Genomic DNA, 13,057 nt, shown 5'->3' on the forward strand with positions numbered 1-13,057 from the left:
ATTTAGAAGATAAGCTTAAGATGGGTGTAAATAGGTTAATGCATGTAGATGTAGATATCTGTGAATTAATTTTATTTTTCACCCATATTAGAATAACAACATTTACAACTTATGTTTTCTCAGGACACAGTTGTTTACACTTCCTTGTAAAAGAGGTGGTAGAACTTTGAGGTTCAAAGTCAAGTGAACTTTGCCATTCCCTGCCAAAGAAACAGCCAGAATTCATGAATCCATGGCACATTTCAAACTGCCATATTTTACATATGGAAATATATAAAAATTACTATTGGGCATTTTTGAAAGGAAAGAACATTGATTATTGAAAATGTCACTGGTTTTTGTTTTTGTTTTTTACCTTTTATAAGCCCTTGTGCTATATCTCTTTTGGATCAGATATTATAAGTGAGCATTAAACCAAGTAATAAATACCTTCATTTTACAGTTAAAGAGACGTAGAGAAGCTGAGATAATTAATCTAGTAAGAGACCCCCTACCCTGTATTTGCTTGTCTCTCCTTGACCCTGTTGGTTTTCTAACTTGTATGAGTTGACAGCCTAGAGGTATATACACACACACTGTATATTCCGGCATATAAGATGACTTTTTACAACCCCCTCTCCCGAAAAATCTGTCTTAAAGTTAGGGTTGCCTTACACACCAGGTACTTGCCTGCTGCTTCTTCCCCTTGCCTCGTATGTCAGTGCACACAGTGTGCGGGAAGCATGACGCAGGGAGGAGCAAGCTGCACACATCTTCCTGTACCTGGAGGAGCAGGGCGTGTGCGTGGATTGGCTCTCCACCAGAACCTGCCCATTAGACTCAGAGGGCTGTGCATCTTATATGAGGGTTGAGAGTGGAGCGCGCCTTAAAGGGGCAGTGCAGGCTGGCACTGGCTGTCTGCCAGCATTTAGTAAAGCGCCTGACTGTCTGTGCCCTACTTGCAAACAGACACATGCCTGAGTCTGCTGCACAGGGTGTGTGTTAGAAGAGGGGTGGTCTTACACCACGAGCATATTCCAAACTCGACATTTTTACTGGAAAAGTTGGGAGTCTTATTTGCTGGAAAATATGGCATATTAAAATGCCTTTCATGTTATTGTATATAGTAAGCTGCAGAACTCATAAGCAGGCTTTAGGACACAGAAGATAAATAGCAGTACACAGTATATGAAATGTGAATCAGAACACAGAGCACAGGGGAAACACAGTGAATATGGAGTCTGTATTCATGTCATTATTTAGACCATATTAACTGAGTTCTATTTACTATACATTGGGAACATAAAGAATCAAAACCATAGTCAAACCTTGTAAAAAACCAACCAACCAAACAAAACACTAATAGTCCGGATGATGGAGAGGTGGACTTATGAATCCAAGTAAGGATGGTGTGTCTTGACAGAGGTGTAATTCAAGATTTGAGGAACATTTTTAAAAAGGTTGCTCATGGACTAGAGTGATGGCTCGGTAGTTAAAAGCACTTGCTGCTTTTGCAGAGGATTCAGGTTCAGCTCTCAGCACCATCAGGTGACTCACTTCTGCTTGTAAATCTAGTGCCAGGGAGTCTGATGGCCTCTTGTAGCCTCCGTGGGCCTTCATGGGTATGCATTATCTACCTCATCTGAAAGGATAATGTTCTTCATATGTAGAACCTGCTCACAGCATGGCACTGCGTGCTGTGATTCTCCCATGTACTCTGCATGTATTCTTTGCTTAGGTACTTCGCAGCTGTGATTGGGTTGTAAGATGGTCTTATGGGACCAGCTTAGACTCTAGAATGAAACATCGGCCAACTCTCACTCTCTGAAAAAAATGTAAACCTGGTACCTGTGCTTTCTAGGCCCTCTGGGTAGCATCCACATCTCTTGGTTTTCCTGTGTGCTGTGCTTTAGTGAGAGGACTCCTAGACACAGTACACCCTCCCGCCCCTTAGTTCTTCTTTCTACTTCCACCCTCTACATACTCGTTTTACATTTTAGAAAAAAGAAGAGTTTATGGGTGGCGACTGTTGGGGAAAGCAGGCCTCATTTTAGGGACAATTGCTTAATTTGGAATTTGATAGATTCCTAGACTTTGGAACTTAGGTGCCAGAGAGTACAGGGGGATTATTGTCTTTTTATTTATGCTTTGTTTGTTTACATTTGCATATCATTGCAGACCCATTTTAATCCAAATCCCTCTGCCTGGGATGTCTTCTCCCAAACTCTGGCAGCGGTTTATTATGCCTCACAGGACTGCTTGCTTGTTTTAGCCTCCTCTACATGAGGGAGCTTTGGAGACTTCCAGCCAAACTCTCTTCTTTCTCTCTTTACTTTCAGTGACCACTCCCATATATGCTCTTTAAACTTTAAATGTTAAATTTGTTTTTATTAAAGATAGGAACTTGTGGAAATGTGTCTTGTCACCTTTTCAATAGAAACACAAAATCAAATTTAAATAACTTTGGGAGGTAGGGTTGAGTCAGTGAATAGACAGAAAGACTGCCTTCAAGCCTTCTGGACTGGAGAGCACTTGGATGTGGTCTGTTGCTGTGTATTTTAAGTTCACTGCCCTTTGTCCCTCGCCTGTCCTAATGTCACCCAGCATCTTTGTTGTTATATTGTATGCCTTATAGCCCACATTCACTCCTTCATTATCTTCATGCCGCCATATTTACTCCTCCACTCACATTCACTCCTCGCAGTCACATTCATGCTCCCACGCTCACTCCTGGTCCATCACCTTCATGCCCCCATTTTGCTGTGCAGCAGTGACAGTGTACAGTGGGCTGCTGGTAAATGCTGCCTGCCAATGCTGTTATATCTTTCATATCTGAACCAATTTCTGGTCCTCAATCCTTTCTATTGGGAGCTGTGTTTCTCTACATCTTTGTGTTCTTGGTACTTTGTCGTTAGATGCTGGGCATGGTAAATGCTGTGAGGTTAGTGCTGGATTTTGCTGTTCCTTTAAATTGTGCCGAACTTTTTTCTGGGATGGAGTAAAATTATTGTATTGTGTCATTTGAATTCCTTTGAGACTTGCTTTTAAGCAAGATCTAGAGCTACCTTTGCCCTAGTGCTAAAAGAACAAGATTCCCTTCCTACTCTGTTCTTATAAAAAGTCTTTTAAAAATTTTTTGTAACTAAATTTCTTGACTATACACTGTGTTTTTCTATACTAGAGACCTCCAGGCTATAGTCTATGATTGAAATACAACCCACAGCTGTGTTTCATAAATATTTTACTGGAGTTCATCACACTCATTTTTGTAGCATTGTCTACTGTAGTCTATCAGGACCGTCCGGCTGCTTTCACAGTGTAGCAGCAGAGCTGAGCAATTGCCTTAGAGAGAATATGGTCTACAAAACCAAAACTAGCCAGTATCTCACCCTTTACGGAAAAGTTCTGCCAGCCTCTGTTCTGGAAGAATCACAAGGCATGGGAAAGCCATGTCACTCATGTATTGTGCTTCAGCTGTCAATGTATATGCTGCAGTTGTCTGTGTTAGCATGGCATTAAAGGCCTGCTGCTGCTTGGGGACACTTGATGGGGAATCTTATTTCCTAGACATCGTGGATCATAAGTGCTTTATCACATTTCTCCATATTTTTATGTTTTACACTAGTCTGGGTGAACTTTCCCTTCTGCATTGTCTTTCTTTGCAGATGACCTCTTAGTATTGCATCTCTCTGACCTGATTCGCATGGCATTCATGGCTGCAACTGATCATAGCAACCAACTGCGAATGGCTGGGCTCCAGGCACTTGAAGACATTATCAAGAAATTTGCATCTGTGCCTGAGCCAGAATTTCCAGGTCATGTGATCCTGGAGCAGTATCAAGCTAATGTAAGTTTTCTTGCTTATTTACAGACTAAATGAAGTTTGAGGGGCACTAAAGGAAGGATTTGTAGTGTCTTTTCTTATGGAACTCAAACTTTTATGATCTATTTCATAGTTTCAGCCAAGCTACAGCTGGAGAAGGGTCAAACTGTTGTAACTGTTTTTAATCTCGATAGCATATTAATGATAAAACTAGAATAGAAATTCCAGCCTTGCTTTCCAGTCTTATGCTTAGATGTTTAGCCGTGCCGTGCCGTGCCATTTAAAGGATGAAGAGAACATTGACAGCAGTGTTGCACGCAGACGTGCTGCCATTGTGTGTGTATGCTGAGGCTTAATGAATGGGTCTAGAAATGAAAGCAGCTTCCTTTGTAAACTGATGATAGCTGTCAAGGGGTTACTGGCAGGAACAGAGTGTCAAGAGGTTGTGTTTACTACACCCTAAGTAGGTAACCTTGGTTTTCCTGAGATATGTACTCAAAGATTTCAGACACACAATAAGCTAATACTAGTAATGGGGTAAGGCTATGTGAAAGTTGGGAGAAGTTACATCAGCAAGCAAATGGAAGTCTTTTTTTTTTTTTTTTTTAAGTTTTTTGAGACAGGGTTTCTCTGTGTAGCCTTGATTATCCTGGATTCACTTTGTAGACCAGGCTGGCCTCGAACTCACAGTGATCCACCTGCCTCTGCCTCCCCAAGTGCTGGGATTAAAGGCATGTACCACTGCACCCAGTGGAAGTCTTTTTTTTAAAAACTGAAATCATGCCAAAATTTGGTTTCAGATGCACAATACCTTGTCTAAAAGCTGCATTGAAGCTAGGTGGTGGTGTACACCCTTCATCTCAGCACTCCAGAGGCAGAGACAGGAAGATCTCTGCAAGTTTGAGGCCAGCCTGGTCTACATAATGAGTTCCAGGATAGCCAGGACTACTACATAGAAAGATCCTGTCTTCAAAAACATAAATAAATAAATAAATAAATAAATAAATATATATATATATATATATACATACATACATAAATACATAAATGTATGTTATGTTCAAATATACCCAAAATTATACCGGTGAATAATATGTAACCTATTTAAGTACAGTTGGGAAGTTACATCTTTAATCCAAGTGGCTGTGTACAATTGCTGCCTCCCAGACAGAATGAGGGTTTAAAATTTTTTTTATTTAAACCCAGTGTATTGGTGAAGGCCTATAATCTCAAGAGGTAGAGGTGAGAGCATGGATGCTCAAGACCATCTTGGGCTACATGACCCTCTCAAAAAATCCAAACCAAAACAATACTGAGATGTTTTAAAAGAACAGATTTATATGTTTATGTATATAAGTGTTCGGTCTTCCTGTATGTCTGCATGACCGAAGAGGGCATCAGATCCCATTATAGATGATTGTGAGCCACTATGTAGTTGCTGAGGATTGAAGTCAGGAACTCTGGAAGAGTAACCAGTTCTCTTAACCACTGAGCCATCTTTTCAGCCCCTGAAATCCTTTTATTTAGAAATAATTTTAAATATTCTAAAACAATTTTGTATCCTTTCTCCATATTGGTCTATTGGCTAATTTTTATTTGTTTTAAAGTTGACTCTACCTCTTCCTCTTTGTCCTACTGTCGCTTTCTCTTTCCACAAACATTCATATGTACATACAGTTTTTCTAATCATTTCCAGTTATTTCAGTCATGTATTGTCACCCTTGGGTCCTTTGAATTGAATTTCCAAAGGATAAGAACATGGGTAACAACAGAACAGTTGTCAATCGCTAGAAATTCAGTTTGGACTCTTTGCTTTTATTACGTCTGTCATGCGTGTCATAGAAAGGAACTTTTAACTGTCTCCAGACTGCTGTGTAACCAACTTAGTGACTGTTGGTAGAAATCTCAACTTAGTAATAGACTGCATGTAATACTTTTATTCAGTTCATACACATTACATCTCATCTATCTAAGAATCTGTGGCTGGTATTGGCTTCCTTAAAACTAAAGTTTGTAGTCCTTTACTTACTGATTTGATTATACTATAAAAGCTAATTAACAACATATTATTACTTATTATTGTGCGTATGGTGGGTACATGTGTTAGTGAGAAAGAGAGAGAGACAGATAGACAGAGACAGAAAGAGGGCGTGTGTACTCTCACATGCAAATACATGAATGGTGGTCAGCATACAGTCTTCAAGGGTCATTTATCTCCTTTCTCCATGGTTCCTAGGGGTCAAACTCAATTGTCTAGCTTGCTTAGCAGTTGCTTTTACCCACTGAGCTGCCCCTTATAAGCCAATATTTTTTGAGCAGCCTTTTAAAGCATCTCTTTGTGGGGTCAGATGGTCTTTGACGTACCTTAGTGCCTCTGAATTTTTATTATTCCTCAGTTATTTTAAAAAATTGATCCAATTCCTTGAGACTTACCCAAGAGATACATAAATGATATTAGAAATGTGTTTAGAAACTGTATATGGGGGTGGGGAAGAAACACAAACAATATAACAGTCTATGCTTATCTTTGATAACATGTGACTCTATCAGAAGATCTCATTTGCTATTAAACAGAAACAACAGCAAAAGAAACCGAACTGTCCTTTGGGCATTCTTTCCATACAGATTTGATAGTGATAACCTCCTGAGGAGCAGAGAAGAATGTTATGAGAAGAATGAAAGGGATAAGGAGGAGGTGATAAAGAAGAAAGGAACGGAGATGTGTATTTGCTGTCTTCATCTCCAGCGACACAAAGATTTTATGTTTTCTACTTGTCTCTGAAATAAATGATTTGCTTGTTCTTCTAGGTGGGAGCTGCCCTAAGACCAGCCTTTTCCCAAGACACACCATCAGATATAATAGCAAAAGCTTGCCAGGTAAGAAAGAAGCAGGCTATAGCCACCTTCTGTGAATTCCTAGAGGTCATAGATTTCACTTAAAGAGAGAAAATCAAATTATTTTTATCTTGGAAATACAATATTGTTCATTCCTTTTTTATACATTTAAAAATCAAATCATTCATTCACTCACTCATTCATTCATTTATTTGATGTATATCAGGCACAGTGCCCCTGTGGAGCACAACTAGTGTCATTTTATCCTCCAGTGTGTGGATTCCCACTCAGATTGTTGTCTTGACAGAGGGAACCTACCAGCTAAGCCATCTCACTACCCTCAGCTTTTCCCCTTTTCTTCTATAGGCAATGTAAAGTAGGGTTAATCACATTCCTGTTTTGTTATAGCTCAGGATCCAGCTTTGGATACTTAGCACATACATTATCTCCAAGTGCACAGACCTATGAGCATAACATGAGGAGTTAAAATAAACATAGGATACCAAAATCTGTAATACCGGACGAGTGTAGCAGCCATTAGGTAATAAATAGTTTAGACCACAGGTTATGAGAATTCTTGGATTTCTGGACACTGAATAATCCTAAAAAGAGCCTCACATTATGGAAGTGACATTGCGCCATCAGCCCATGAGTGCTGGTCTCACATTGCTGCACCCAAACACTGATGGCCTAACCCTGTGCTCGGTTCCTCCTTCTCCCAGCCCCCGTCTCCCTGAAAGATTCCTGCACTGAATTCTAATCTTTTTCAAAACAATCTTCTTTGTTTGCTTCCCACTGGGCAGAAGAACATCAGCTATCTCTCTGCAGTTTGTGGAAGAGCAGCCCTGTGGCCATCATCTCTGCTTAGAATCCATGTCCAAGCTGCTCTCTGCAGTGATGGGGTGGAACTTCTTTGTTCTTGTGGTTGCATGGTTGTACTTCTCTTCATTTTGTAGGTTTCTCCGTGGCTTGTTGCCTTAATGGTGGTCTTTAGGGGAATTACCTCCTTCCACAGCCAGCATGCCACAGAGACCACAGGGCCATTGCTGTGGGGTAGGTCAGAAGTAAATACTCTAGGATCCTACTGACAGACAAGTATAGGAAGTAGTCATGTGCAAATGCCTGCATGATGTTGATGTTCCGGGCACAGTGCAGGCAGGCAGGCTCTCCTACACAGCCACTGATTGCTGGAAAAGTGAGAACTGCTAGAATTTCATCTCCTAAGTGAGCAGTGTGAAAATTCCTCTTGTTGAATCTCCCTTAAACTTACTTCTTGGTGGCACAAGTTGCTTTTCCTGTAATGGTTTTCGTGTCTCCTAGTGGCAGGTTCAAATGTCTGGCCTCCTTTCCTCTTGCACAAGGAAATTTAGTTGAAACTGGTGGGACAGTGAGCTGCATATTCTTTTACTTTATAAAGGAAGGCGCTCCTTAGAAGGTCTGATTTGTTGGTGAGAAAAACTTCACCTTAAGAGGCTTCATCTCAGAAAACTGGGAATAGGACTTCCTCAAGACCCAGCTACGCCACTCTTTGGAATATACCCAGAAGAAGCTCCAGCACACAACAGAGACATATGCTCAACCATGTTCATAGCGGCCTTATTCATAATATCCAGAACATGGAAACAGCCTAAGTGTCCCTCAGTAGAAGATTGGATAAAGAAACTGTGGTGCATTTACACTATGGAATACTACTCAGCTATTAAAAACAAGGAATTCCCGAAATTTGTGGACAAATGGATTGAACTAGAAACGATCATAATGAGTGAGTTAACCTAGAAGCAGAAAGACTCAAATGGTATATACTCACTTATAGCTGGACACTAGCCCAAGGGGCATGTCCCATGAAAAGCTTTACTTATCAGGAAAGTGGGACAGAAGTGAGAACATCCTATTGGGATTCTAGGTGAGAGAAGTATGAGAGAATGGGGAAATAGAAGGATCCGGAGGGTCCTAGAAACTTACAAGAACATTATGATGGGCAGATCTGGGCCCAGGTGTCCTGCTTAAACTATGGCACCAGCCAAAGACAATACGTGCAGTAAACTTTGAACTGCTACCCAGATCTAGCCAATGGACAGGACTTTCTCCATAGTTGAGTGGAGAGTGGGGTCTGACTTTCACATGGACTCTGTTGCTCCATATTTGGCCATGTCCCCTGGATGGGGAGACTCGATGGCACTCAGAGGAAGGATAGCAGGCTACCAAGAAGAGACTTGATACCCTATGAGCATATACAGGGGGAGGAGGTCCTCCTCAGTTACAGTCATAGGGCAGGGGAGTAGGGGGAAAGCGGGAGGGAGGGAGGAATGGGAGGATACAAGGGATGGGATAACTGTTGAGATGTAATATGAATGAATTAATAAAAAAATAAATAAAAGGAAAAAAAAAAAAAGAGCTTCAAGTCAGGGTATTCCTTAGACGTATGGGAGAAACCCTTACATGTAGGATACCTGGATGTTTCCATGAGCCAGCAAAGCAGTCAGCTAAAGCATGGGCAGAGTCACAGACACAGTGCAACTTAAATATCTAAAATGTATAAATGTTACTTGCTTGTTTGATGTGGGGTCAAGGCCTTTTCTAAATATGGTTTTGTCGAGCCATCACTGCATTTTCTTTCTTTATAGACAAATCCATAAAGTGTTACTTGCAATTTCCAGATGTAAGATCCCTTTAAATTTTTATTTATATTTTTATTTCTGCATGTGTATCTGTTATGTATGTGCATATGCTCACACATGGATGGGTGAGCACAGATTCTAAAAGCGGGTATAAGATCACCTGGAGCTATAGCTATGGGCATGTGAACTGCCTGACCTGAGTGCTGGGAACCAAGCTCTGGTCCTCTATAAGAGCAGCAAGAGCTCTCAACCACTGAGCATCCCTCCAGCCCCTAGACCAGTGGCTCTCAACTTTCCTAAAGCCATGACCCTTTAATACAGTCACTCGTGTTTGGTGACCTCAAACCATAAAATTATTTTTGGTGCTACTTCATAACTATAACTTTGCTTTTATGAATCATAATGTAAATATTTCTAGAGATAGATGTTTGCCAAAGGGCCTTGATCCACGAGTGGAGAGCAGCTGTCCGAGACTCTTTAGAGTAGTAGAAGTGCTTAGGGTTTTTGCAAGAAAACTCAGGGCCAAATTTCTGGTATTCACAAGTTTCCCTGACTTTTAGTTACATTTCAACCAAATTGCACATAAATATTATATCTCTCCAGTATGTTTGGTTTCTTTAGGAATCAACTTCCTTTTTCCTTTTAACACTCCTATTATATTGCATATCACTTTGAACTTTCTATTTGCAGAATTATTTTGATGGCCAATTTATTTTGCCAGAAGTGTGTCCTTAATAACTATCTGTTTTTAAGTGCTCTTATTTATTAATTTATTATTATAGTTTTCAGTTTTTGAAAATAAGATTTTAAGTGAATGAAAGTATTGATGTAAGTATTTAGCCACAGTTTTAAGGTTTTAAATGAAGGAACACAAGCCATGATTTGAAACCCAAATTCTCCAGAAACCCAGAGTGTTTTTATAATCTCTTTGGCAGCAAAGCCTGAGCTCACTACACTCATTTGCTGGATGAAGTTTTAATAGCCATTATGCCCACATGTCCACAGTATGCTTCAGCCCCAGTGCTTCCTGCCTGTGTTCCCTAAAGAGGCTCCTGCACCTTCAAACCCTTTAACCAGAAGTCGTGGGTTGTAAGCACAGGCGCCAAGGCTGGCCCTGACCAGGCTTCTTCCTGGATGATATCTTTCTGTTGACTCTAGTGTCTGTCATGTGGTTTTTCTTTATTTTCCTTGATTTAGGTTTATTTCTGTTGTCCCACTTGCCCTTTCAGTATACCTACTTCCCCTGTTGTTTGGATATAAGGCTTTTAAGATGTTCTCTCCCTAAACAAAACTGCCTCCTAACCTTTGCTTCCTGTCTTTGTGTGGAGGTTTTCAGTCTGGCATAGTTACCCTCCACTTGCTCTCAGAATATAGAGCAGTCTCCAGCTGCCTGCTGAATATCTGTCCTCAAGTCTTTGAGTAATACTTAGAACTCATTTGTGAAAATTTTTGGAATCAAAATTAGCTAACTTCTCTCTACTGAACTTTCCTAGTTTTTATATTAGACCTTCTAACAATGGTGTCACCTTCCTTCTGTGTTGTTTTAAAACAAAAATCCCAGACATATTTTTATTTTACCAATAAAGACTCAGGAGCCAGATGCTGAGGTGAAATCCCACTAGGTCAGAGAAGCAGAGAAAGCAGCCAGCTGACCATTCTTCTCAGTCCACATCACAGGAGGAAAAAGCCCCACCTCCTTCTCCACACTGTCTCAAAGTGAAATGTCCCTCCTTTCTGCTTCTTGTGTGTGTGTGTCTCTCTCTCTATCCTCTGGACTTCCTCTCACTCTCTATGTTTTGGTTTTTTTTTTCCATTTTCACTTCCTGTCAGCTGATTACCTTGCTCTGCTTCTTGACCTAGGGCTAACTTTATTTAATCCTGTTCACAGAAAGCTCTTGGATAAAAAGTGTGTGCTAGGCCTGAGCCACACCACAACTAGTTGTTTACAATAAACAGAAAGTACTTGGATTAAAGATATGTGCTAGGACTGAGCCACACCACAACTAGAAGCAGGTTTTTGCAGTATACAAACTCTAGGTTCATGGTGTGACCCAATATCCTGCGATGCTTCTGTTCTTCCAAGATAGCAGCTTTGACAAAACTTAGGTGTTTGATTCCTCACTCTTTTTTTATGTCTCACTTTCTTGTGCCCTAAATAAATGGTGTCCCCTGCGATCTTTGTCTCCAAGTTCCTCTTAGCTGCCTTCTCACCATGTCATGTCTGTCTTATGTTGTGCTGTAATAGACACATAACTGAATGTGCTGTTTATTGTCCTGTGCAGCTCTCCTAAAGCATCAATCTAATGCACAGATCCTTGGAAATTCATGGCCATCATCTGAGTTTAGTGCATAGGATGTCCAACCTCTGTCCTGTCTGAAAGCAGCTTTTCTCATCTTCATTTCCTCCTCATGTAACATCCCTGTGTTTTCACACACAGACTATCCTGATAGCTAAGCATCTTCTATCCTTAAAACTCTATGCTTTTCTTTTTCCTTAAAAAAAGCCTTTTACAATAATTATTTTGATAGTTTCCTGATGGTAAACAGATAGTTTATTGAAGAATTTTTCAAGACTGAAGTACTTTAGGTAGAAAACCACTACTTTTAAATTTTTTGTTAAATAGTGAAAACATAAAATCTGGACATGGTAGCACCAAACTTGCAAAAACTTGTAGTTCTTGCACCTGGAAGATGAGTTCAAAGCCACCCTGTAGTGCCTGGCAAAGCCCTGCCTCAGACAGACAGACACTGGGTGGAGATTGGCAGTGCTTTATTTCCTACAGAGGGTAGCATGGAGCTTTTATTCCCCTCTATGGAGGGGCATGATGAACCCACTTAACTCTCTGTGCACACTAACTTTTAATGCTTCTTGGCTAGGTGTGCAGCACGTGGATTGGAAGTGGTGTCGTCAGCGATCTCAATGATCTTCGTCGGGTACATAATCTGCTTGTTTCCTCTCTGGATAAAGTTCAGGCTGGAAAGGGATCTTCTAGCCAACTGTACCGAGAAAGTGCCACCACCATGGAGAAGCTGGCTGTTCTTAAGGCATGGGCAGAGGTAAACATGGCTTCTTGTTTCTCACCGTTCTGCCATCCCTGGTGGCCACTGGGGAATCTCGTGTGCATGAAAACTGGCCTTTGCATGGAAAGCCTTTTCAAACTGTTCAGTCTTTTGTAAACCTTACTTCATATGGTAGCATACACCTGTAATCCCAACACTAGGGAGGCTGAGGCAGGAGATTTGCTATGTCAGGGCTACTCTTGGGCTTCATAGCAAGTTCTAAGCCAATTAAAGCTATAAAGCTACAAAGCAAAACCTTCTCTGAAAACACGAAACAAAAATTCTTTGTATTGAGGAAGGGTTATTTATTATAGAGAAATTAGCAATGAAAAACATAAAAATATAAATAATAAAAAATATTTTATGCTAAGATTCTTTCATTTAATTATTTAGGAGACTCACTACCTTCGTAACCAGATTTGTTTATTTATTTATTGGTTTGTTTTGTTTGTTTTTGTTTTGTTTTCTTCCCCACCCCACCTCTCGACTCTGTGCAGCTTTGGTTATCCTGGACTTGCTTTGTAGACCAGGCTGGTCTTGGATTACAGGCATGCACCACTATGCCTGGCTGTTTTATTTATTTTTTAATAGTTGCTTTTAAACCTGTTTCATTTCCACAGCGTGTGTGTGTGTGTGTGTGTGTGTGTGTGTGTGTGTGTGTGTGAGAGAGAGAGAGAGAGAGAGAGAGAGAGAGAGAGAGAGAGAGAGAGAGAGAGAGGAGGGAGAGGAGGGAGAGAGACGT

At 40.6% G+C, this 13,057-nt stretch overlaps 1 protein-coding gene across 1 annotated transcript in view; it reads left to right on the forward strand.

The window, feature by feature from the left end:
- The window catches only part of Heatr5b (HEAT repeat containing 5B), an 83,558-nt gene that overhangs the window by 47,690 nt on the left and 22,811 nt on the right, over window positions 1-13,057 (forward strand). The window contains exons 25-27 of the mRNA XM_051166503.1: window positions 3,645-3,826; window positions 6,611-6,679; window positions 12,133-12,312. Coding sequence (XP_051022460.1) covers window positions 3,645-3,826; window positions 6,611-6,679; window positions 12,133-12,312 — 431 coding nt within the window. The remainder of the gene's footprint in view (window positions 1-3,644; window positions 3,827-6,610; window positions 6,680-12,132; window positions 12,313-13,057) is intronic.

The sequence above is a fragment of the Acomys russatus genome, chromosome 1 (assembly GCF_903995435.1).
Source record: "Acomys russatus chromosome 1, mAcoRus1.1, whole genome shotgun sequence".
In the NCBI taxonomy this organism is placed as follows: Eukaryota; Metazoa; Chordata; class Mammalia; order Rodentia; family Muridae; genus Acomys; species Acomys russatus.